Raw genomic sequence first — 23314 nt, 5'->3', positions numbered from 1 at the left:
TGGCGACCACAGCGAGTCACTATCAGCTGTCAGCAAGACGATGTGGAATGTCCTTATCAGCAAGCTGTTGTTGTCTGGTGTCTGTCTTCCTTGCAGCTGCCCAACATACACACACATGCACACACACACTGCTGACATTCTTTAACATCTGGGTACATCCGAAGAACTCTTCCGCATCTGTAACATTGGCAAGTGACAGACACAGCCAAGGAAAGGTTGAAAAGTTTGCGTCTATACCCTCACTGAGATCTACTGTAATTATCGGTTATTAAAGGATTGTCCTGATGAATCGACTACATCTAGTCCATAAATGTATTATTACAGGATGTTAAAATACAGAAAACTATCTGTAAATGCATTTGAATACATCCTGTGGGTAAAATAACAAGATGGTTCAAGCAATTAAAAATCCAATATGTCATCAATGGGATGACGCCGCTTATCGGTCTGTGGAATGCTGGAGGTTCACGTTCTCGCTTTTTTTTGGAACCAGAAGTGACAGGAGAGTGTGTCAGCCAAGTACAGCCCAACGCTGAAAATTTTTTTTCCAAATAACTTTTATGAAGTGAGAACACACTGTGAAAGGGTTAAAGTTGTGAGACACGGACAACTCCCGGTTCGGACAACGGCGTGGTAGCAACCTTTCACTTTGTAGCCCCGCCCTAAAGCATACCCTGCTTTATGGTCTAGTTGACTCTAAATTGACCATCATTTACTAAATTAACTTCACGCTTAATGGAAGAATACTTGAAACTATAGATTGAGACCATAAACTCATGTTTACAATGTCTACTGAGGGAATAAATCAAGAAAGAAGTAGAGTCATTTTCTCATAGACTCCTATACAAACAGAGGAGTCGCCCCACGATGGCCAGTAGAGACAGAGTTCAAGACACATGCACATTTTTACAGTTCTGGTAAGATGCATTTCATTGTTTTAATACCTGTACTGTTAAATTATCTGATAATCTAAAATTCAAATTTCGCAATAAATAGTAAAGAAATGGTCATAAAACTTGGCTCCCTGATCTGTTTTTAATCGTTTCAGGACAACAATAGAGGAAAAGAAAATAGATCTGGATTTGAAATACTTTAGTGGATACATTTATGTTGTTCTGGTCTTTTTAGGGGATTTGTGGACAATAAGACAAATATAGCAGCCTATGACTTCTTCTGGAGAATAAATCCCACAAACCTGGTACTCCGACTGTAGCACTCCAGTGCCAGAGGGCTCGATCCGAGGTTTCTTGTTGGGGGGCCTCTGGTCCTGGCTCTGTTGTAAACCCCCGCCGGTGGTGGCCCCTGTCGCTCCGGTGGTGCCGTTGGTTTGGGCCAAGTTCTGCTGGGAGGGAGCCTGCTGGGTTGCCGTCTGCTGCTGGTTCTGGGCCTGAGTCTGACCTGTCGTCTGCTGGTGCTGCTGGGTCTGGTTCTGAGAACGGGACACACAGGGATACCAATAAAAACATTTTAAAAAGCGTAGCAAAAGTGAAGAAGAGTCTGGCTGTCGGGAGTGGGTGAGAGGAAATCTGATTAGCCAACCGTAGTAAATGAAGCGTGTGTGAAATCAGTTTATTTCCTCGCTTGTAATTGTCTCGTTCTACTGTTGCCTCGTTCCAGCCTTTCGTTTCTGCTTTGCCACTGAGATGACTGAAATGTGATCTAACTTATTATTATCTAAAAATCACTATCTAACACTAAAGTAAGGAATCCCTGTCCGTCTGTCTGCCCGTCCTTTGCATATCTCGATAGCCGCAGGTCTGTTCACTGGGAGTGCAGTGTTGAATTTTGTGAAATTTGAATGGGCGATGCCTTCAATATAAAGAACTAAAAATAAATAAAATTAATAAATAAGCAGACTTTGCAGGCCGGCTCGTTGATTGCAGCTCACTTTGGCTGCTGGCATAGCACTCTAACGCTACATGAATTCTGGATCACCAAACCTTTCTTCACTTCCCAGGAGTCAACGGATAGCAGACAGCAACATAATCACAGTGAATAGAAACTTCTAAACACAAGGAATGACTTTCCAATTGATAGGACGCACACACATACACACACACACACACACACACACACACACATACACAAAGAAACACTCAGTAACTTGGCTCAAAACCACCTGTTTGTGTGTTGAATGGAAAAGTGGCGGTTCATCGTCTGGTAATGAGCGTGTTGCTGATAGACATGGAGGTCTGCCGTCTATCACCTGAATGTTTTCACGAAGCCAGCTAATGGGGTTGCAGAATTTGTTGCCCGGAGATGTTTTTTTTTTAAAGAATCTGCTTTCCGTGTGATTAAAACCATAAGAGGAAAAATACGGTCCGACAGCCTGCAACGCAATCAAATATTAAATTTTTTCTACCATCATGGTCTTTATTGGAAAAATGACTAACCGTCCAAAGTGAGGACATTTTGAGTCATTCGAGGGATTAATGCGGATGTCTTGGACTGGGGTTGTATGAGGTCCAGTGTGTTACCCCACAGAGATGATGGTACAAACACAAGAGAAATAAATTGGTCAGTCTAAGTGTACGCTATATTTTTTACATTTTCACCGGTTTACCGCCAAAGTTCTCAACAGGGAACTGTAGCCATGGTATCCATCATGCTCTCAAAAACCAAAAACATTCATTTCACCTCGTAGAACACGGTAGTTCCTAGGCGACTGCTGCCGTACTCGGTTAGTTACACTAACCAAAGTCACACAATCTATGTGAGGTAAACTTACAGGTTCTTTTCCTAATGGAGAGTCCATTGGGCCTTTGGCAAGAGCATAAATAACAGCTTTAGTTCCCAATCGGAAACAGTCTCACAGCAAAGAAATATGAATATATAATACTTAATATAGTGGGCACTGGTATTCTATCAGCGTATTGTGTCTGCTTGTATATCAGCGTATTGTGTCTGCTTGTCGACTGTTTGATTTTTAATATGAAAACCAGGATAAAAAGAAACTGTAGTAACCAATCACTTTGCTTCTGCATGTTTTTGCTTGTCCCCACCTGTATACATTTAGGATCACTTTACAATCTTGACAAGTCACATTTGAAAGCTATTTGTCTCCAGCAATGAGGGTTGATTTGAAAATGGGTACAACATCAGAACCCAATATTCTCTGTGGCCACCGTCTAACAACAACAATCTGCCGCAATGTGTCCCGAGCGTGAAAGCTGGTTGAATAATGACGTGAAACTGGCACGGTGGACACTGTATGGTGTCACCTGTTTTTCGGCAGCGCTGGATAATTAATTACCTTTTCTGTTTTCTCCTCGGGCTCGTCTTCGTTTAGAAACTCTCGTTTTGGGTAGGGGATCTGACACCCGGCAAACACACTAGAGGCAATCGCAGAGAACGTTCATGTTACCACTCTGATTCCACCACGCCGACCAAAAGACACAGGACAAAACACAGGGAGGTGGGTTAGAAATAAAAACGCCTATAAGACTTCTTTGGGCCTTTTTTTGTTATTTTTTTTATATGAATCAAGGCAAAAGAAAAGCCTCTTGTTAAAGTTTACTACGGCTCACTCAGTGGTTGGTAACGGGTCCTCCAGGAAGTACGGGTCCTGCAGCGCCTGCTCTGATGTGATTCTTTTGGTGGGGTCCATCGTGAGGAGTTTCTGGAGCTGAAGGCAGAGAACCATAACACTGTGTTAGTTCAGCTTCTTCTTAACTCACAGTGTCGTCAGAAAGTACGAGGACATGTTCTGCATTGTTTTGGTTCAATCAAAGAAGTGTCACTCACATCGGCCATTTAAAGTACCAGTGACAGGACGTTAGAGCGCCTAAATCTTGACATTTGAATAAAATCCTTCGCATTTGATTGGACCGCTAAAAAGTGCGTGGGCTTAGACTGTAGCGCGATATGGAGCTGCGAAGGACTGTGGCTCTTCTTCTTTTTTTTTTTTGCAGATTGATTAATGGAAGTATGTCATGATATTATTGGTGAGAATTGGTTGGTACTAAGCACATATAAATAGGAAAGATTAGTGAATATTGATATACAAATACAAATAAATGTTTTGCCATATATTGTTTACCAGGATGTGACCTAAAAGCATTTTTTTTTTCATCTCGACTTCAAGTGGCACTCTGCGCTAACCGCCGCAACGCCTGATTTGGCAAGAATGCAGCCCAACGCAAAATAGATAACAAGATTTCTACGCGTATGCTAACCCTGCTAACTATGACACATCCCTCAATCATACCTCATGGTTGTTATTCATAATGCAGTTCAACACAATAAGCAATGTTTCAAAGGACCAAACAAGATTTCTCTTAATGTTGGAACAGACTCTTATTTTTTTCGGACGTGTGCTTACCAACAGAAACACCTTGCTGTCTGGTTTGACTTTGTGCTTCTCCATGTATTTGATTAAGCTGCTGTTTGCATACCTGTTGGATGAGAAAGACAATGATACATAAAAAAAAGAGGCAGTTTGACTGTATTTCATCTTCAGTTTGTTGGTCTATGAGTTTCAGATCGTCACAGCATCCGCTCACGTTGTTCGCCTGAAGTCTTTCTGCAGTGTTGGGTACTCTGGCATCTTCCTGATGTCCTCCCAGTCCTTATCTGTGGAGTACAAAACTTTATGAACTATATCTACAAGACTTTTATTTTTTGGAGAACGCAGCACTTTTTTCACATACAGTGTGAGTGAAAGCGAGGTTCTAATGGAAACACCCCTTTAGCAAAAAGCAATCACGCAGGTACCAAAGTAAGCCAGTCAATAAGGTTATGAACAATGTGAATGGAGCACTAGCCGAGTCAATGTTAGCTTAGCTTAGATTGGAAATAACTGAAAGGGTAAGTTTGGTGAGATTTTTACTGTACTGCTGTGTTTTGCGAGGTCAAATTATTGTTTTTGTCAACGGAGTCCGGTGGCTTTGACGTGAGCGCTTTAACTCAGGAATAAAATGTTTGATACAAAAATCAAGATCAGATCAAGTGAACACTGTATTTAGAATATTTTCATCCCTTTCCCTTGCTGTCAGACAGATTATTTAAATAAAAAAATGACTTTTAAAGCTATATTGTGGAGCGATGTTTGCAACTGCTTTACAAGTGTTTTGCAGGTGAGGAAATGACCTCTCTGATCCACACAAATGTACACACACTGAATCTCAACATGACTTCCAAGAATCTCTGCAGGGCGCCTTTAAGTAAACACTCAATGGAATTATTTAAGGCTCTGTCTTTAATGCACTTGACATTTAGAGTTGTAAACCATAGCCCCCTGGTACAAAATTAAAAATATCGGTGATGAAAACCAGTGCAATGCCGGTGGTTGACGCTGGTCCCGTGTGTGGTTGTGGTCGGGTGTGTGGTGTGCAGACCTGCGGGGAATCCCATGACGCTGAATATCCGGTCCAGCTGGTCGTGATGGAAGGGATTACTGGTTTTGATGTCTTCCTGGCGACAGTGAAAGATAGGCTCGGACGTGAGCAGCTCCGCAAAGATGCAGCCGATTGCCCAAATATCTGGTGCATGTAGACACGCACGCACGCACGCACGCACGCACGCACACCCACACCCACACACACACACACACACACACACACACATACACAGATGCCATTTAGTCTGAGTGATCTTGAGGTACATTAGCTACAATATTTTGACTATTTCCTCCCCTGGTTTAAAGCAAAGTGCGAAAAATATTTCCGGGCATCAGGTTTTTGATATAAAACAATACACTGTAATTGGATTGGACGTCAATTAATCTAATTGAACTATAAAGGTTCAGGAACATTTAATAGGGGAACTTCCATTATATTTAACATGTACGCCTGCAGTACACTTTTGAGCCACAAGACTGAATGTTCTGATATTCGTACATATTTTGTACCATTTAATAAGTGAACATGTGTATAACACACACATTAAACAAAGTTGGGATTTATGAAATGTATACATATGGCCTGTTGTGAATTGGGTTGCGATGGTTTGTCATTTTTAAAAAGCTTTAAAAAACTATTTTTGGTCAACACTGAATCTGAATGACACTGAGAGTACCGAGAGAAATGTTCTGACTGAGAAGACTACAATAGAATAAAGCTCATTTGGGTATTAAAAAAAAAAGGACAAAATCAGTCTTCCATTCATTGTCTATAATCAGCAACAAGAGTTAGATGAGAAATATGACGGTGGTGTCGATCTTCTCGTCCAACTTTTGTTGTGTAAAACGTGGGACAATTCCTTTTCATATCTGATCGAATATGCATAGACACACCTGCTAAGTAGCGATGGAGACCATAGATCACATGGGCTGGCGACGAAGGAATGTGTGTTCCTATTGAAGCCGTGAGACTTTGGTAGGGAGCACACACTACAACCCTTGTTATGCTGCTGAGATGGCAACCTCAAACAAATCGTTCACATTTTTCTCTTTGCACACGTGGTCCCCGGACTCACCGATTGCTTTGGTGTAGTGCCGGGCCCCCAGCAGCAGCTCGGGGGCCCTGTACCAGAACGTAACCACCACAGGGTCGAGGTCTGCCAGCGGCTTGAGGGGGGAGTTGAAGAGTCTGGCGAAACCCATGTCGGCTGCGGGAGGAGAGCGTGGAGAAGGCGGCGGGCGTTAGTGACAATGGAGACACGGCGGGGGGCCCCGGGAGCCCAAATACTGACCTACTGATACTGAATCACTCAAGAGAGCACAAACGCCATCAAAGGGTGAAACCACCTACGACAGTCGAAGCTTACAGCAAGAAAAGTAGCTTAAGTGAACAGCCTTTTTTTTCCTTCACTTCCGATCTATCTGTCATTCCACGAATCCCCCCCCTCTCTTTAATTTCAAAGCATTTTAAGCAATAAAACAGTTGATAAATGACTTCTTTGATTCTTATTTTGAGTCCTTCGCTTGCATACAGGCCTTGCTTTTAGGAATGTGTACTTGTCTGCCAGGAAGTCACAGCTCAAAAGTCACAGCTGAGCTGTTGAGTCATGCAGAGAAACTTCTTCCGTCTTTTTTTCTCTTATTTATTAAAGTAAAAATAATAAAACCAGTATTCCAGTAACAACAAATCCTAATAGTGCAGCAGCTACATCTTTTTTTCATATAAGTCAAGCATAATAGCGTGAGAGCCTGTAATAGCCCTGAAACAATACCTTAGTACTACCACAGTGTGCGCGAGGTGTATGAATAGACACTCTTTGCGTTGCAGCATTACCCTTCAACAGTCCCCTGGCCAGCCGGCTTACGCAACAGCACTGATCTGAGCTCCCCGTCGACCTCTGAGCCAGGAGGTTAAACACTGCAGCCACAGAAGGCTCGAGCAGGTCAGCAGCCTCACTGGAGCCACTGGAGCCACTGTCACCACGGCGATTTGGCGGTGCGTCTCTAATTGGGACGGCTTGACAAAATCTGAGCAGTTCACGGAAACGTTACTTACCGATTTTAACTCTTCCTCGCTCGGGACCTTCCCCCATCACCAGGATGTTCGCTGGTTTCTGCAGCGGAGTAGAGAAGTATTAGATGCCGGTGGAGAGCGACAAACGTTAATTGGCTACCAAAACAAACGAGAGCCATTTTGTAAAAAAGTGCACTTTAAACTTTGCCGGAATCCCGTGGCAGCCCACGCAAGCACACAGAGGAGGTTGTAACAAACAAAAGCATGCATGTGGGAGTGAAAGCCGACGAAACCCAAGACCGTTAAAAAAGTTAAAATCTGGCCACATGCTCCAAACAAACAGGAGGCTGAATGCTAGTTGCTGCAGCTGACTGAAGGTCTGCATCCCAGAGTGGCTTTCAGGTGGCGGCAGGGGCCAAAACGAAAAATACGAGTTGCTGGTGTGCAATTTATTGAACGATCTGTGTATGTATTAGTTTCCACAAAGTCAGGAAGGCAATATTTAAGTCAAGTCTGATGTTGCCTCACACGCAAGAGAAGGATCCCAGTCTCTTCCACACAGTGAGGCTTGGTAATCGGTATCGGCCAATACAAAAAACACCCAGGTATTGGTATTGGGATGGGAAAAGTTGGGACTGCAGCATTCCTAAATTTAACTCAACAAACAAACTAACAAAATGAACAATCCTGTACATTCAACGTGATTGACAAGACCTTCGGGCGGCTCCACGTTTGCCCATGTGCGCATCCTGCGCACACAACGCAACACAAGCAATGTTTAGTCCAATATCTGCGTTTTGAATGCTAAAATGCTTCACCGTGTCCAGTGGCTAACTTTGTAAAGGCGTCGAGCAGGCAGCAACATTTGGAGTTCATTTCTCAATCGTTTAATCTATTGACGCAACAAAGAAATAATGAATGAGTTGCAGCTTTAGCACCACAGGTTCCCACCAGAGAATGTTTGTGTTGTGTTGTGGGTGAGAAGTATCAAACAAACACACCCAGCTTGCTGCGCATTGAATCAGAGGGAAAGTTTTACATTCTAATGCGGGGAGGTTCGACCGACCGAACGTGAACCCTCTGGCTCGACGAACTTCAGATCTGCCTGGCAAACATGTCCCGTCGCCATAGAAACCGCAGCAATAATGAGGTCTATTATTCATGCCCGCAACATGACACACCGCGAGCAGCAAACACAAAGACAGACGACTCTTGAGAGGCCCGAGGAGTTCAGGCTCACCAGCTTCACCTCTTTCATATTCTAAACACGCCGAACTGAATTAATGCGCCATATTGGCTGTTTAAAAAAATAAACAAATTATTAATGCTTGAATGTCCAGTGAAAGGGCTGAGCGAGCGTCAGTGCCTCTTCAAAATGCAAAATGAGCATGCAGCATGCCAGCTGAGGGAGGGAAGCAATTTATTGTCATTGTTATTGCTGCTTTTTACTTGGAAATATGCACCAAATTGTGTTTCACGCCCCAAAGTTGAGTCTTCCTTTTGAATTCATCCGGCACAAATCAATCAGTTCCAGTTGGTTTCATAAATGGTTCAGGAGCCGGGGGGAATAAACTCCATCCCCCTGTGGAATGCTCAACTCAAACCTCAGGGACGTGGCCCGCTTTTACAAAACCATCTACATTTTTGGTTCCACAAAACCAGGGCCAGTTCAGGATCCACAGGGGCACTTATACAACAGTTTGGGCAAGTTGATGAACAGGCTGACTCATTGCTAGCTCCGTTGGTTTAGTCACTCTTGAACTAAAGCCACTGTTTTCACTGGTCTTTTTCTACAGCTCTATTTGTAGTTTGCCTCGTTATCAGGTGGCAACCTCCGGATTTGAAACATTTATGTGCCTTAAACCCGCATTCTCTCTAATGTCCATTAGGGGGCGCCTACTCTGGTTGTATAGGAGTCTATGAGAAAATGACTCACTTGATTAATTCCCTCAGTCAATGGACGCCCACTAAAAGTGCTTGTTTCTGCTAGAAGCCTCCAAAAACACTTTGGAAAGGACTCTTCAGAGAAATAAAACCTTTTTCGTTTGCTCATGTCTGTTTGTTATTGTGTCATGACTTGATACTCCTCTCGGTTATGAGTCAGTGTGAGTGTGAACGTGACACAAACTACAACTAAAAGGCAACAAGGTATCTTTGATTTCCTTATTCTGGACCAAGTCTTTAACCGCATCAGCTAAAGATTCTTTAATAAAAAGTAATAGACTTAAACGCCCTGATGGCCTTGGTTATTTTCTTTTATACTTTTTCCTGTCTTAGAAAGGACATACAGTCAAAGGATGACGCTTGGTAGACATGATTCTCCTTGGGATGATGTTCGACAATAATTTCACTTGGAATAACATTCTCTCTCCATACAAATGAAATACAAACCATAATGGCCACAAGGCCTAAAGAGTATAATGCTCATTGTTCATTCGAATCATTGAGGGTAGAGACGCATTAACTGTATTCTGAACATCCAGAATGTATGATGCATCATCACAGTGCTGTTGCTGTGCACAGACCATCAGCCCTGATAACAGCTGCATCAGCATCCGTTCCTATGCTGCTGCAGTCTGGCTGTATGGGACCAGCAGGCATATATACAGTACTGTATGTATACAGTACTGTATAGTACAGTAAGCATAGTTTTGTCTGGATTTACCGCAACCCCCCCACTTCCCGGCAGAGCGAAGCTTTCTGCTTTGGCCTGCAGAGCTGCTAAGTCAGCATCTTGACTCAGTGAGCCATGCAGGGCGGTGGGCTTGGCACACTCGTTAGAGGCTGTTACATAAGCGCCGTGGGGGTGGGGACGGGGACAAAAGGAGCGGAGGAGCAGCGGGGCGAGTGGGGGGATGGGAGAGCTATGCAGTGGTGCAACGCAAAGCACATGCTTGGTACCTGCGGCGAATACACGGTTACATAACAGCAGGAGCGGTGGAGCCACGGGAGGATGAGCTGGTCGGGGCACCTCTCCCCACAGCTCAGACCGACAGCAGCAGATTACATTTTTGGCTTCATGCTCCTCCTCTCGTATGTATTAACAATATAACTCGAGGCCAGATGTTTGGCTTTCATGTATAAACTGAAATGAAAGCAATATGAGGCCTTGGGGGAATTTTCCATAAAGCAGCACCGTGCTCGCTATGAATGTCGATTTGATAACACTCTTCCACCCACAGAGAGAGAGAGAGCTGACAAAGAGCAAGGCACCTGCACAGAGATGATTATCCGACCGACGACGAGAACCAAAAGAGGACCAGTTGCAGAATTTAGGCCGCTCTTTGGACACAATGGCAGGAAGCCTCGCCAGTGAGAGAGCTAAATAACGGCACCAACCGCGATACGTCAAATCAGAGTTAGATAAGAGTCTGACAATGGAGAATTCCATCCGTATGCGATGAAAATAGTTATAAAGGGCCGGAAGAGTTGATGCTCAGATAAGATGTTTTGTGACCTTCAGGGAGCAAAACAACCGCACCGCTCCTGTGGGAGAGTTTATGTTGTTGTGAAGGAGAGGGGGCTTCCCTCTCTTAATACTCTGCTCTGCACAGGAGCACTGAGACACTATTCGCTTGGCAGCTCAGTTACGGGGGCATTTGAGGGTGCTTCGAGAGTTACAAGGTTTATTTTTGTGGGGCAGGGGGGCGGTTTATTTTTCTTTTGAGCAGTATTTGCACAATCATGAAACAGAAAGCCAAGCAATCCGTTGGTAGATTGCCTCGTTATTTATGACATTATATGACATAGATAAAAATGCTCCAAACACCATTTACAGTGTTTGCATGTTTGGTCATGTTTTCATATTAGAATGTTGACACTTTGACTGTGTTTCCAGTTCATGACAGTTAATTTGTAAAGTTTTGGTCGCCTAAAAAAATTATTGTTCACAGTTGAGTTGTACTTAGCTTCGACCTCTCGTGTCTCTTCTAGTCTCATAAATAAACAGGATAGCAAAAGCCAAAAACCAAGATGGCGAATGTTAAAAGCCAAAATGCTGACAGCTAAAAACCAAGATGGCGACAGCCGAAAACCAAGATGGTTACGGTTAAAAACCAAGATGGCGAATGTCAAAACCCAAGATGCTGATGGCCAAAAACCAAGGTCGCAGCGGACAAAAACTAAGATGGTTACGGCTAAAAACCCAGATGGCGACAGCCGGAAACCAAGATGGCACTGGACAAAAACAAATTATTGTTCACCCTTCTGTTGTACTCCATAGTACTCCAGTTAAATCATTGGTTAAACACATTATTGCGCAATTGCAAACAAGTGCTCTCAAAGCCGCATTCTTTTGATTCCCAGTGATGCCCAGGATGCTTACTTAGCTAGCGAGCAGCTACATGAGTAGATGACTGATTTCATGATGGAAGCAGAAATGGAAGCACCTGCTACTCCCGCAACAAACGACGGTGGTGACGAAGACCAACACCGGATTGGAGTATATCTCTGGCGGGGGATGGGGGGGGGGAGACAGGTGTCTGATCTTATAATTTAGCTAAACATAGTGTATGCTAGGATAACATTCGATAGCTATCGTAAATCAAATGAGACAATTAGTGTAGTAGACAGATCGCTAGCGAGGTAGTGAGCTGAGGAAGTGTTGACAGTTGTGAGATGTTGTTGATTTGAATCATCTTAGCTATAACCATTGCAGCACTAGTTGACTAACGTTAGCTAACTTGCCACCACACCATAGGATTGACAGGAGCCGCGAGAGCGCAGCATTACGATTTGAACCTCGTCGTAGTGCGCAAGCTGTGTGCGCACAGCTGTCTGTGAAGCTGAACACACCTCTACCTGCCTCAGCAGCCTGTGAAAGGCTATTTACCATTGCAGGACTAGTCTTCAGCCCAAAAGGTTATTTTGAAGATGAACAGGACATTTTTCAGTTTCAAGTAATGACTGGGTTGTTACTTTCGGTGCTGCTTTCGTATTGATCATGTTTTGATATTTGAGTTATTTTGTGGATGATCAGATCGAGTTATGATGGTAGCAGTCGCCCAATTGCAGAATCAGCTTGAGCAAAACCTTCGTCTATTGTGTTCAAATCAGGCCAAGAGGAGTTTACAAGGCAGGTGTCCTTTCTCAAAACACTGACCTGATGCATCAATATTTTTTGCTGAACACAATATTATGCATTTGACCTCTACATACTCTAGTCGGAATGAGCATACTTATAAATGCACTGTTACAACTCCTTCATAGTGTCATATTGCTTTTCGGAGAATTATGATGATAGGTGCATAGTCAATGCAAAAGTATACTTATGTACAATATATTATGTTGAACATTGTTGCTCTTGGATGGTTCACAACCAACCCAATTATTTTCAACACAACTCTTTGTCCTTGGTCTTGGTGGCCACAGCACTTAAAAGAATAAACTTCATAATTCTCAAAATTCTGACCCTTTGCTTTTTTATTAACAGAATTTACTTTCAATACTTAAGTACATATAATATCAGAAAATTACTTTTGATACTGAAGTACAATAAATATCAGATACTTTAATACTTTTCCTCAAGTAGTATTCTCATAGGCGACTTTCACTTTTCCTCATTTTCCAGTAAGGTATTTTTTTAAGTATTGCATTTGGGTACCACTGAAAACGCCCTCCTGGAGGGATTTAAGATCAACTTGTGTAACATTTACAATGTGTGTGACCCCGGTTATTTACTGGACTTATTACTATCTGACGTCAGATTCTGGGAATGACTCGATTCACTCACCATCCAAAATTGACTGAATCTGCACATTTTTAGTCAACACATTGTCATTTCAGCTCGACAATAGCCTCCTTGCCGCCGCTGTACAGACAGAGCCTTTAATGCCTGCACAGATATCTCCAGTGGATCACCAGAGAGGCAGAGTGTGAAAGCCTGCTCCCTGATCCCTGTAGGTTTATGTAATGTGATGTCCAGCCACCACACGATCACAGAGGATTGCCAGCGATTACATAAGGGTGGACAACCTTATTCAAAGAAGATAGAGCCTCCGTATATGAACCTGAAACATGTGACTGACTTCTGGAGCCAGTGTATTCTAAGAAATCAACCGTTGTCTCATCTACATTTCAGTTGGACTGTATCAGCTCGTGTTTTTCATTCTCCCATGAGAATTATCTAGAAATAGCCTCCCTCCGGATCATCTGACATCAAAAGCACTGAGCGTGGTAATCAAATTAAAGTTTTGCCAGATAATCTAATGTGTTTGGTTGATTATACTTTTTCCGAGGCACAAATGTTCCTCGCTGGAAGTGACAGATGCAGGAAGAGATAAGTGAGGGAGTCACACACACACACACACACACACACACACACACACGCGCACACACACACACACACACACACACAGATGGGTTGTGGGAGTTTTACAGCACACAGTCAGACATGAGAGAGAATGGAAATTGCTCCAGCTCTGTTTGTCACATGAGACAGATCTGATGGTTCTGCAGCATGAAGTCCCGCTGGTTTAGTTCTGACCTGGCCCACATTGATATGAAAGACAATAACATCTTACAGGAGAACTCCACTGATCTTACACATTAATGTCTTTTATCAGGTGTTGGGTAGTTACTGCATGAACAAAAGTAGATCAACGCTGACTCAATCAGCACCATCAGGACATTCATTAGACTTCTTACAGCTACTTCAGCTGAATGATGCTTTTAGCTGCTACTAGCTTAATACACCTGAACGATGCTTTTAGCTGCTACTAGCTTAACACACCTGAACCATGCTTTTAGCTGCTACTAGCTTAACACACCTGAATCATGCTTTTAGCTGCTACGAGCTTAACACACATGAATCATGCTTTTAGCCACATCTATCTTAACACACCTGAATCGTGCTATTAGGCGCAACTACCATAACACACCTCAATCATGCTATTAGCCGCTACTAGCATTACACACCATAATCATGCCACATCCATTTGATTTGATATTATTGACCAAATAAGAGTGTTGATTGCCATTGAGCAAACCCTTGCTAAAATGAGATACTAGCTTAGCTAAGGTTATCTCAACTAGCTTAAGTCAATGCAACATTGACATTTAGTGGCAACACTTTTGTTTTAATTCCTGCCAATCTGCCATCCAAAAAGAAATTTGAAGACACATAACAAGAGGCCCTGTGTTCTGGCTCCAGACTGATGGAATGAAGTCTCCATCTAAGCAAAGCACTGTGGGAAAACCAAGGTGAAGGGAATCTCACAGAAACCAGCAGTGTGTTGCTGCCAGGTTAAAGGGTAGACTCGTTAGACAACATTCAGAGTTCAGGACATTCTGCACTTTGGCCATCATAATCAGACTCCTAATAATACACCACAGCCAGACAAAACAACACCTGCACTGAAATAACATAGCTCTCCCGGTTGGAATGGCTCAAAGTTTGACCGAAGTGTGTAATTATTTATTTTTTGCTTTACCATCACTTTCTTTACTTAAACGTCTGATTTGCACACAAACTTACAGTAGCTAACATTAGCATAAGTAGCCGTTTGGAGAAAAGTAGAGCTGCTTTGCGTTAAATTCTTATTAATGCCTTATTAATCATTATGCTTTATTCAGTTGAACAACAAGGCAATATAAGCACAGCAGTAAACAACTCCTTGGAATATTTCAAAGTTGAACTTTCCAAAACAAAATGAAGGAAAGAATAAACGCTTTTGCGCTAAATAATGAGCATGCAAAACTGGCTAGCCCCAGCCCGTCCTGTCTCGCAATACCACTAATTCCTCAAGAGGTGAGTCACTGTAGCATCCATCCATCCTCAGTCCAACAGGAGTGGACGAAGAAGTTGAGGTGGTATGAGGGCTTGTCAATCGATTCACGTTTGACGTTGTAAAGTTTGCTTATTAGATTAAATCCAAAGTGGGAGTAATGAGAAAACGACTCGTATTTCCGTTTCGTCCTCAAGTAGACCACTCCTTTCTGTGGCCTGGTGTGATGACGCCACACATGGCTGCCGTAAGACAAACACAAGTGTGTCCGTGACGTTAACGATGTCCCTTTCGGACCGGAGACGGAGTGCAGTGTGCGCTCGGGCTAGTGGGTCTGTAAAGGGAAACTGGAGCAGTGTAGCTAATATAGCAGCTCACCAGATCCCGGTGGAGCACCCAGTTGGCGTGGAGGTAATGGATCCCATCCAGAATCTGATACAGGAGAGACTTCACCATCCCTCGGGGCAGCTGCATGGGCTTCTTGTTGGCCTTGGATGCACGATGGAACTTGATGATGTGCTACGAGGGCAGTGAGGCATGTCAGTTCTGATCGTGTGGCTACAACATTCACAAGGAAACAGCCTCTCCCCACCTTGGTGGTGCCTGGTAAATTAGGCAAACTCATTTATGATTTATGCTTACGGTAGTTCTAATGTGACAGAGAAAACATTTTTTAATTTGAAAATATTAGGTTATGTCATGTACATACATGTACAGAGAGACTCACCCATAGGTCGTGTTCGGCATAGTCGAAGAGAAGCCAAACCTTTCTGTCACTGTGAGACAGGAACACCTTCTGCAGGGCGATCACATTCGGGTGTTTCAGTTCTCGTAACAGCTGAAAGACACAACATACGTGTTTTGAACGTGGGCACTTTGCATTATTATGTCATTATATTATCTTCACATTAATGGTCTTGAAATGAAAATAATATCGGTTATCACAGTTTCTCGGACGCTATATATGTAAAAAAAACTGTATCTTGATATTTTTCTCAACAACACAGAACCTAAAAAAGGCTAGCAGCAGAATTCCTGTCGGCTGTACTGCTAATAAAGCATGCTAATGTAGGAGACAAACAAGCTGTACTATGAAATGCTATGCTAAGTTATGAGAGATTAGTCAAATTAAATGCAACACTGATTTACATTTTACACCCTCAGCAGCTTCCCTACAGAGCATTGCGCTTTTAATTGTTAAGTGATTGTAAAGCCCTCTGAGGCAAATTTGTAATTTGTGATATTGGGCTATACAAAATAAACTAAACTGAATTGAAGTGGTGTTATCATATTTATAGATTTTTTTTACAATGTCAACGAAAGCCTGATATACACATATAATAAAATGCGATTCCTTTTTAATTTCTCAGTGAGTACCCAGCTGTAACGGCAGCTGAAGCCTAATGGAAGTAAGCAGAGACACGGCTCCATAATGGAAGACCATTATGGATGTCTGGAACGCTCTTGCGCTGGCATTGTAACATGATATTTTTTTTGTATTCAGCCATCACACACAATACAATAAATATGGCTTTTATACAATTTAGTGGACAATATGACAAAAAAGGCACAGGCAAAGGCATAATGCAATGTGTCACACCTGTATGTCAAGTTGGGTTTTTGTCCTGTCTCCATGTTTGTTTTGTGACTTCCTGTTTTATTTTGGAAATTAACTCTCCTTTCGTTTCAGGTTCCGTGCCCTTCCTCTTGTGTCACCAGTCTGATTGTCTTCCCTGATTCCTGATTGTGTCCACCTGTTTCCCCACTTCCCTCATGTGTACTTATAGTCTGTGTCTCCCCTTGTCCTGTGCCAGTGTGTCTGATCCTTTGTCCTGCACACACGCCTTATCATACTCAAGTCCAGGAACCTAGTGTTAGATAATTATTTAGTTCCCGTTCATCCCTCTTCAGAGGAGCTAGTTATTTCCAGTTTTTTTTCCCTGTGGTTTTTTGTTAGTCATTTCCAGGTTTTTTTCCCTGTGATTTTTTGTTAGTCGCTTCCAGGTTTTTTTCCGTGATTTTTTTGTTAAGAAATAAATATACTGTTACTTAAACCTCCACTCTGCGTCCGAGTCCTCCTCCACAGTTCCCACCGCGTGACAGCAATGCCTATCATATATTCAATATAAAATATAAAAAATAAAATAAAAAAATGTTTATTTTATTCACACTTGTAACCCTTAAAACAATCCTTTTGAAAAACATAAAATGACTCACCTTACATGTATTGAGCATTGTTCCATAATTTAGAAATAAATCTTTTTTACTTTTCATTCTTTTGCTTTTTGTACAGTAAACCTACAAACCTAAATAATATTTACACGTGTGTATTGAAAAACAAAAAACCTTGGTACACAGCCTGGCAGTGACTTTGTTCATGGGTTTCACCCACTCCCATTCACACATGTGCCATTCGCTGACCCACCTAAAACACCATCCGTAATCAATCGTGCCCTTTAGACAGGCCTCCGTGTCCGCAGGGTGTTTCAGTCAGGGGGGCAAACACAACGGAAACGCCGTGAATGCCGTCCCATTGAATGAATTATTCACCTACACAGGCTGTCTCACTGTACTACAGACACAGTGCGCTGCCTCGTCTGCTGTGACTCCCACGTCTTTGTTCTTCTGGATGCACTTTGCTTTTTGGCTTTTTGACTCGAGTCCTAATTGCTAAATGCTAATTTCCCAGTAACTGAGTAACAAGTGTTGGCTTATCAAATAGAGGGTGAGATCGGGGATTCTCGCACACGCTCGAAGAGCAACTAGAGCTATGTCAATAACTTATGGTCTTTGAACCAAGTCAGCAACCTTGTAGAGAAATTGTAGAATTTCAGTGAATCCTTTGACCCGAAACCTGAGCAGCAAACCCAATGTATCACGTACATCATGGTGTGTCTAAGTGGTGTGTCACCCAGTGGCGTTTATGTGCCCAACGCTTTTTTCCTTTTTCTCCGAAATGCCAGAGAGCGTGCAAACAAAGTGTTCTGTGAAGGAGCAAACAAGTGTTACCGGCCAAACGGCAAATAAACTAACTTTAAATCATAAACCATAAACTCAAATCTGACATTAATGGAAATGCTTTATCGCCCTTGGTACAATCCCTTTCGAGAAAGGAGTCAGGTATGAAATGTATCATAATGAAACGCATTTAATAGCCTGAAAGCAATTTATTTTAAACGTTTCAATTGTCTTGGAAACAGGAATTTGGTTATTTTTGGTTTGGGAGCAAGGGGCGGAGAAAATGGGGATCTATGATACACTGGGTCCTTTTAAATAAAGATTAAACATGACATTTAGCTTTAATAAGTGTGAAATTGTCTTTTGGCACGAAGATTGCTGAGTGAGCGAAAACAAACACATAAAGTTGAACCCCTGCACTATATTTTACATTTAAATAAAATGGGAAGTGGGACAAATTGAAGGCAATAATGCGGGATTTGTATGCAGGTGATTTGAGCTATGGATGTGGAAATGAGGTTTGTGTTTCATCACAACGTTAATCCACAGACTATAATGGGGCATTGTGATAATGACTCCGGGGCTTACAGCTTCTATACACCCCAGCTCTATGGCACCAGTTTCACCCCTGAGGGCCACACACTCAGATGCACACGCACACACCATCTACTGCATACTAGCACTGTACATTACATTACATTACATGTCATTTAGCTCACGCTTTTATCCAAAGCGACTTACAATAAGTGCATTAAACCATGAGTCCAAACTCAGAACAACAAGAATCAAGCAAGTACAATTTCTTCAATAAAGTTAAACTACAAAGTACTATCCGTAAGTGCCATTTAAGTGCTACTAAAGTGCTAAACAACAAAGTGCTATTGGTAAGGGACATTTAAGTGCTACCTATTCAAGGTGTAGTAGTAACGGGTTAACAAGTGAGTTGTCCTAAAATCACACCAGCTAGTTCACTTACTGAAACAATAAGCTGGCTTCCAGTTTATTTTGTCTGTAATAAGTGATGTTCAGCGTCATCATTTCGTCACATGGCCATTATCTTTAACCACTTTAACTGCTCAGGGTCATGGGGGTGAGGGGTGTCTTTGCGAAGTCACAGCGACCTTTGATCGGCAAACTCTAATCAGTTCATCCTTGAGTCCAGGTTGACGTTTGTGCCAACTTTTCTGCGTTCCTGAGTTTTATGAGATTGGACCGGACGGAGGGACGGACAATTCGGCCGCTGTCACCGGCACGGACGCATAATAAAAGTATACAATATCTTCTTCCTCTGTGCCATAGAGCTCCACTGTTGTCCAGAAACTATTAAACAACACAATCAATGGCAGTGACATGTTTCTTCATTACCTCGGCAACGAAAACAGCTATCTGTTGATCGTTTTCTCGACAATGGGTGAGTCATTTTGCCAATCCAATGTCAGAAAACCATGGAGAAAAAACAAAGGGCCACCGCAATTACCCGCAGGTGACGACCTCAAATGTCCAACAGTTAAAACAAAAAGGATATTCCGGTTGCAATAATATATAACAAAGATCTATGGCAAATCCTCAAAATTGAGGAACTGAAACCACAGAATGTTTTGTCATCCAAACAGTTGCCGATTAGTCACCTTTGTCGACGGTAAAACCTTCTGAGTGCGCCAAAAAATGTGTGTGTGATTTTGGATGCTGGTCTTAACTTCCAGCCTAATATCGCCAAGACGAGCCCTTTGTCATCTTAAGATGCTTCCCGTCACGGTAATTTCCAGTAGACTGGATTCTACTTGGCCGGAACACCATCTTTTCTATATTTTAACTTTTCTTTGCAACTTCCCGGTAAAATTAAGAATTCATTTGAAAACACTAGTTGTTGTTTCTAAATCTGTGAATGGCTTAGCTCCTCCCCACATCGTTGACATGCTCACTGAATACACACTGTGACCGGAAAGATCCCGTTTAATATAATCGAGTAACGGTCTTGTCACTATTACCTCCAATGAATTCTAAATTGCCGTACGGTGCCTTCGGGTTCTTCACGGTTCTACTCTGTGGAATTCTCTACCACATAAACTAAGGTCTGCAACAATAGTGTCTTCTTGTGCAAAGGCTCTTGCTAAACAAGGGCAATGGATGCGGTGGGAAGGCCTGGAGAGGAGAAAGATTAACTGGAATGAGCTTTGGCAAATGGAGGCAAGCAACATCAGCTTCATCATAAGAGCTGTTTATGATGTGCTTCCATCACCAAAAAACCTACATCAATGGTATGGCGAGGACCCGACCTGCCCCCTCTGCCCAGTTCCAGCGACTCTCAGGCATATAATGACAGGTTGCAAGACCAGCCTCTCACAAGGCCGCTACACCTGGAGGCACAATCAGGTCCTCAAGAGCCTGGCAGCAGCACTTGAGACCAAGAAGATTGCAACCAATTCATTACATCCAAAAACAAGCAATGCCGTTAAAACAACAACATTCATCCGGGAGGGACAGAAAAGGCCCAAGCATCCTCCTACGAAGCCAGAAACTGGACACCTAGCCATGCCCTGGGACTGGAAGATGCTTGTCGATATTGGCCAGTGTGGTGGCTGGGGAATGGTTAGGCTCAGCTGCGGAGGGGTGTGGGGGAGTGGTTCATGAAACAGGTGCCGGGAATTGGCCTCAGCTGCAGGGAATCAAGGCCTGAGTGACTCTGCCCTATATATGGGGCATACAGTTGGAGGCACGAGAGAGGGAAGAGCAGAGGGAAAGTCTTCAACAAAATAAAGGATATTCCAAAATAAACACTAAGTGTGCTCATTCCTTGGTGCTGGATGGTGGGGAGAATCCTGCATGTGACAGCCAGGAGCTTGTTACACTGGAACGTGGGGCCCCCTTAAAAAAAAAAGAAAAAAAAAAAAGAAAGACTCCACGGGCTCCCGAGTTTCACTCCATGGAAGATTTTCCACTCGAGCAGTCTCGGGACAATACTCTACGCTCGGCCTTTGACCAAGCGATTAGAGTTGATGGTCAGTTGGTGCGCCCTGACGCAGCGCAGTCATATCCGCATTTTTCATTGATTAGGGACGGACTGTACCGAGTGAGCCGTGACGCTCAGACAGGAGAGGAAAACACCCAGTTGCCGGGAAATGATTTTCCAGGCGGCTCATTATAACCCGATGGCTGGTCACATGGGATATGATAAAACACTGGACCGGATAATGACCCGATTTTATTGGCCGGGCATCCGGGCGAATGTGCGCCGTTGGTGTGCGTTTTGCCCGGAGTGTCAATTGGTAAACCAACCGGCCATTCCGACGGCGCCTTTGAGTACCGTTCGAGCAAATCGCCATGGACCTCATCGGGCCATTTCACCGGAGTGCGTGCGGATATCGCTTTGTGTTAGTCCTCGTGGAATACGCAACGCGATATCCGGAGGCAGTGCTATTGCGCAACATTTCTGCAAAGAGTGTCGCACAGGCGCTGTTTCAGGTCATCTCCCGAGTCGGAATCCCGAAAGAGATTCTGACTGACCAGGGCACCCAGTTCATGTCAAGAACACTGAGAGAACTTTACGGGTTACTGGGCATTAAGTCTATTCGGACCAGTGTGTACCACCCACAGACAGACGGTCTGGTGGAGCGTCTGAATAAGACTTTAAAGTCCATGATCCGTAAATTTATTAATGAAGATGAACGTAATTGGGATAAATGGCTTGATTCTCTGTTGTTTGCAGTGCGGGAGGTCCCCCAGGCCTCCACGGGATTTTCTCCCTTTGAACTGTTGTTCGGTAGGACTCCGCGGGGGGTGCTCAACCTCATTAAGGAAAATTGGGAGGAGGGGCCGAGCACCAGTAAAAGTAAGATCCAATACGTCCTGGACCTACAAGCAAAGCTCCACACGCTGGGTCGGCTGTCACGTGAGAATTTGCTCTAGGCCCAGGAGCGTCAACAACGGCTGTACAACAGAGGAGCCAGGCTGAGACAATTCGCACCGGGAGAGAAGGTACTTGTATTGATTCCTTCTTCCAGCTCTAAACTCCTCGACAAGTGGCAAGGGCCCTTTGTGGTCACACGGCGAGTGGGGGATTATCGACTATGAGGTGGTGCGTTCTGACAGGGGCGGAGCTAGACAGCTTTACCACCTCAACCTCCTAAAAGCATGGAGGGAGGCGCAGTCTGTGTCTCTGGTGTCCGCGGTATCTGAGAGAGAGGAGCTGGGGCCTGAGGTCCCAAAATCTACTAATCCGGCCTCGCTCCTTTGTGAAGACCATCTCTCTGGGACCCAGAGAACAGATATTGCCCAGTTGCAGGAGCGGTTTTCTGACGTGTTCTCTCTCCTGCCAGGACGCACAAACCAGATTGAGACTCCTCCAGGCGTGACGGGGCGGTTGCGGCCCTACAGGTTACCTGAACACAAAAGAAAAGTGGTTCAGAGGGAATTAGCGGCCATGCTGGAGATGGGGGTAATAGAAGAGTCCCACAGTGCCTGGTGTAGCCCCATCCTTCTTGTTGTCAAGAAGGATGGGTCTATACGGTTCTGCGTGGACTATCGCAGGGTGAATGATGTGTCACGATTCGATGCTTACCCAATGCCCCGGGTCGACGATCTCCTGGATCGGCTGGGCACTGCTTTACGAAGCTGGATTTAACCAAGGGCTACTGGCAGATTCCTCTGTCGCCAGAGTCCAAGGAAAAGACGGCCTTCTCCACTCCGTTTGGTTTGTACCAATTCACCACGCTTCTCTTTGGGTTGTTTGGGGCCCCAGCCACTTTTCAGCGCCTCATGGACCGGGTGCTGCGTCCGCACGCTGCATATGCTGCCGCCTACTTACGTGTCAGTTGGTGTTTGAGAAGGTAAAACAAGCTCTCTGTGGGGAACCGCTCCTTCATACACCTAACTTCTCTCTCCCTTTTACTCTGCAGACTGACGCATCGAACAGAGGGCTGGGGGACGTTTTGTCCCAGCAGGTAGAGGGGGTTGTCCGCCCCGTGCTGTACAGCAGCCAGAAGCTGTCGGAGAGGGAGGGCCGGTACAGCACGGTGGAGAAGGAGTGCCTGGCCATCCGGTGGGCGGTCGACTCCCTGCGCTACTACCTCCTGGGACGCTCATTCACCCTCTGGTTAGACTCTGCCCTATATATGGGGCATACAGTTGGGGGCACGAGAGAGGGAAGAGCAGAGGGACAGTCTGCAACAAAATTAAGGATATTCCAAAATATACACTAAGTGTGCTCATTGGTGCTGGGGGGGAATCCTGCATGTGACAGCCAGGAGCTTGTTACAGCCAGCAACTAATTTGTCCACCTGA

The 23314-nt window shown here is 43.9% G+C and overlaps 1 protein-coding gene across 2 annotated transcripts in view; it reads right to left on the bottom strand.

Moving 5' to 3' along the window:
* Positions 1-23314, bottom strand: part of cdk19 (cyclin-dependent kinase 19) — a 47678-nt gene that overhangs the window by 5187 nt on the left and 19177 nt on the right. The window contains exons 3-13 of one of the 2 annotated variants that reach the window (XM_034527138.1): positions 17132-17185; positions 15804-15914; positions 15455-15595; positions 7395-7452; positions 6415-6546; positions 5337-5480; positions 4503-4572; positions 4322-4394; positions 3528-3625; positions 3254-3332; positions 1196-1429 (exon numbers count right to left, since the gene is read on the bottom strand). In XM_034527138.1, coding sequence (XP_034383029.1) covers positions 1196-1429; positions 3254-3332; positions 3528-3625; positions 4322-4394; positions 4503-4572; positions 5337-5480; positions 6415-6546; positions 7395-7452; positions 15455-15595; positions 15804-15914; positions 17132-17185 — 1194 coding nt within the window. The remainder of the gene's footprint in view (positions 1-1195; positions 1430-3253; positions 3333-3527; positions 3626-4321; positions 4395-4502; positions 4573-5336; positions 5481-6414; positions 6547-7394; positions 7453-15454; positions 15596-15803; positions 15915-17131; positions 17186-23314) is intronic. The other variant, XM_034527139.1, reaches the window with a different exon arrangement.

Source organism: Cyclopterus lumpus, chromosome 24 (genome assembly GCF_009769545.1).
Source record: "Cyclopterus lumpus isolate fCycLum1 chromosome 24, fCycLum1.pri, whole genome shotgun sequence".
Lineage (NCBI taxonomy): Eukaryota > Metazoa > Chordata > Actinopteri > Perciformes > Cyclopteridae > Cyclopterus > Cyclopterus lumpus.
The sequence above is the reverse complement of the archived record's forward strand: the minus strand, read 5'-3'. Positions and strand labels throughout refer to the sequence as shown.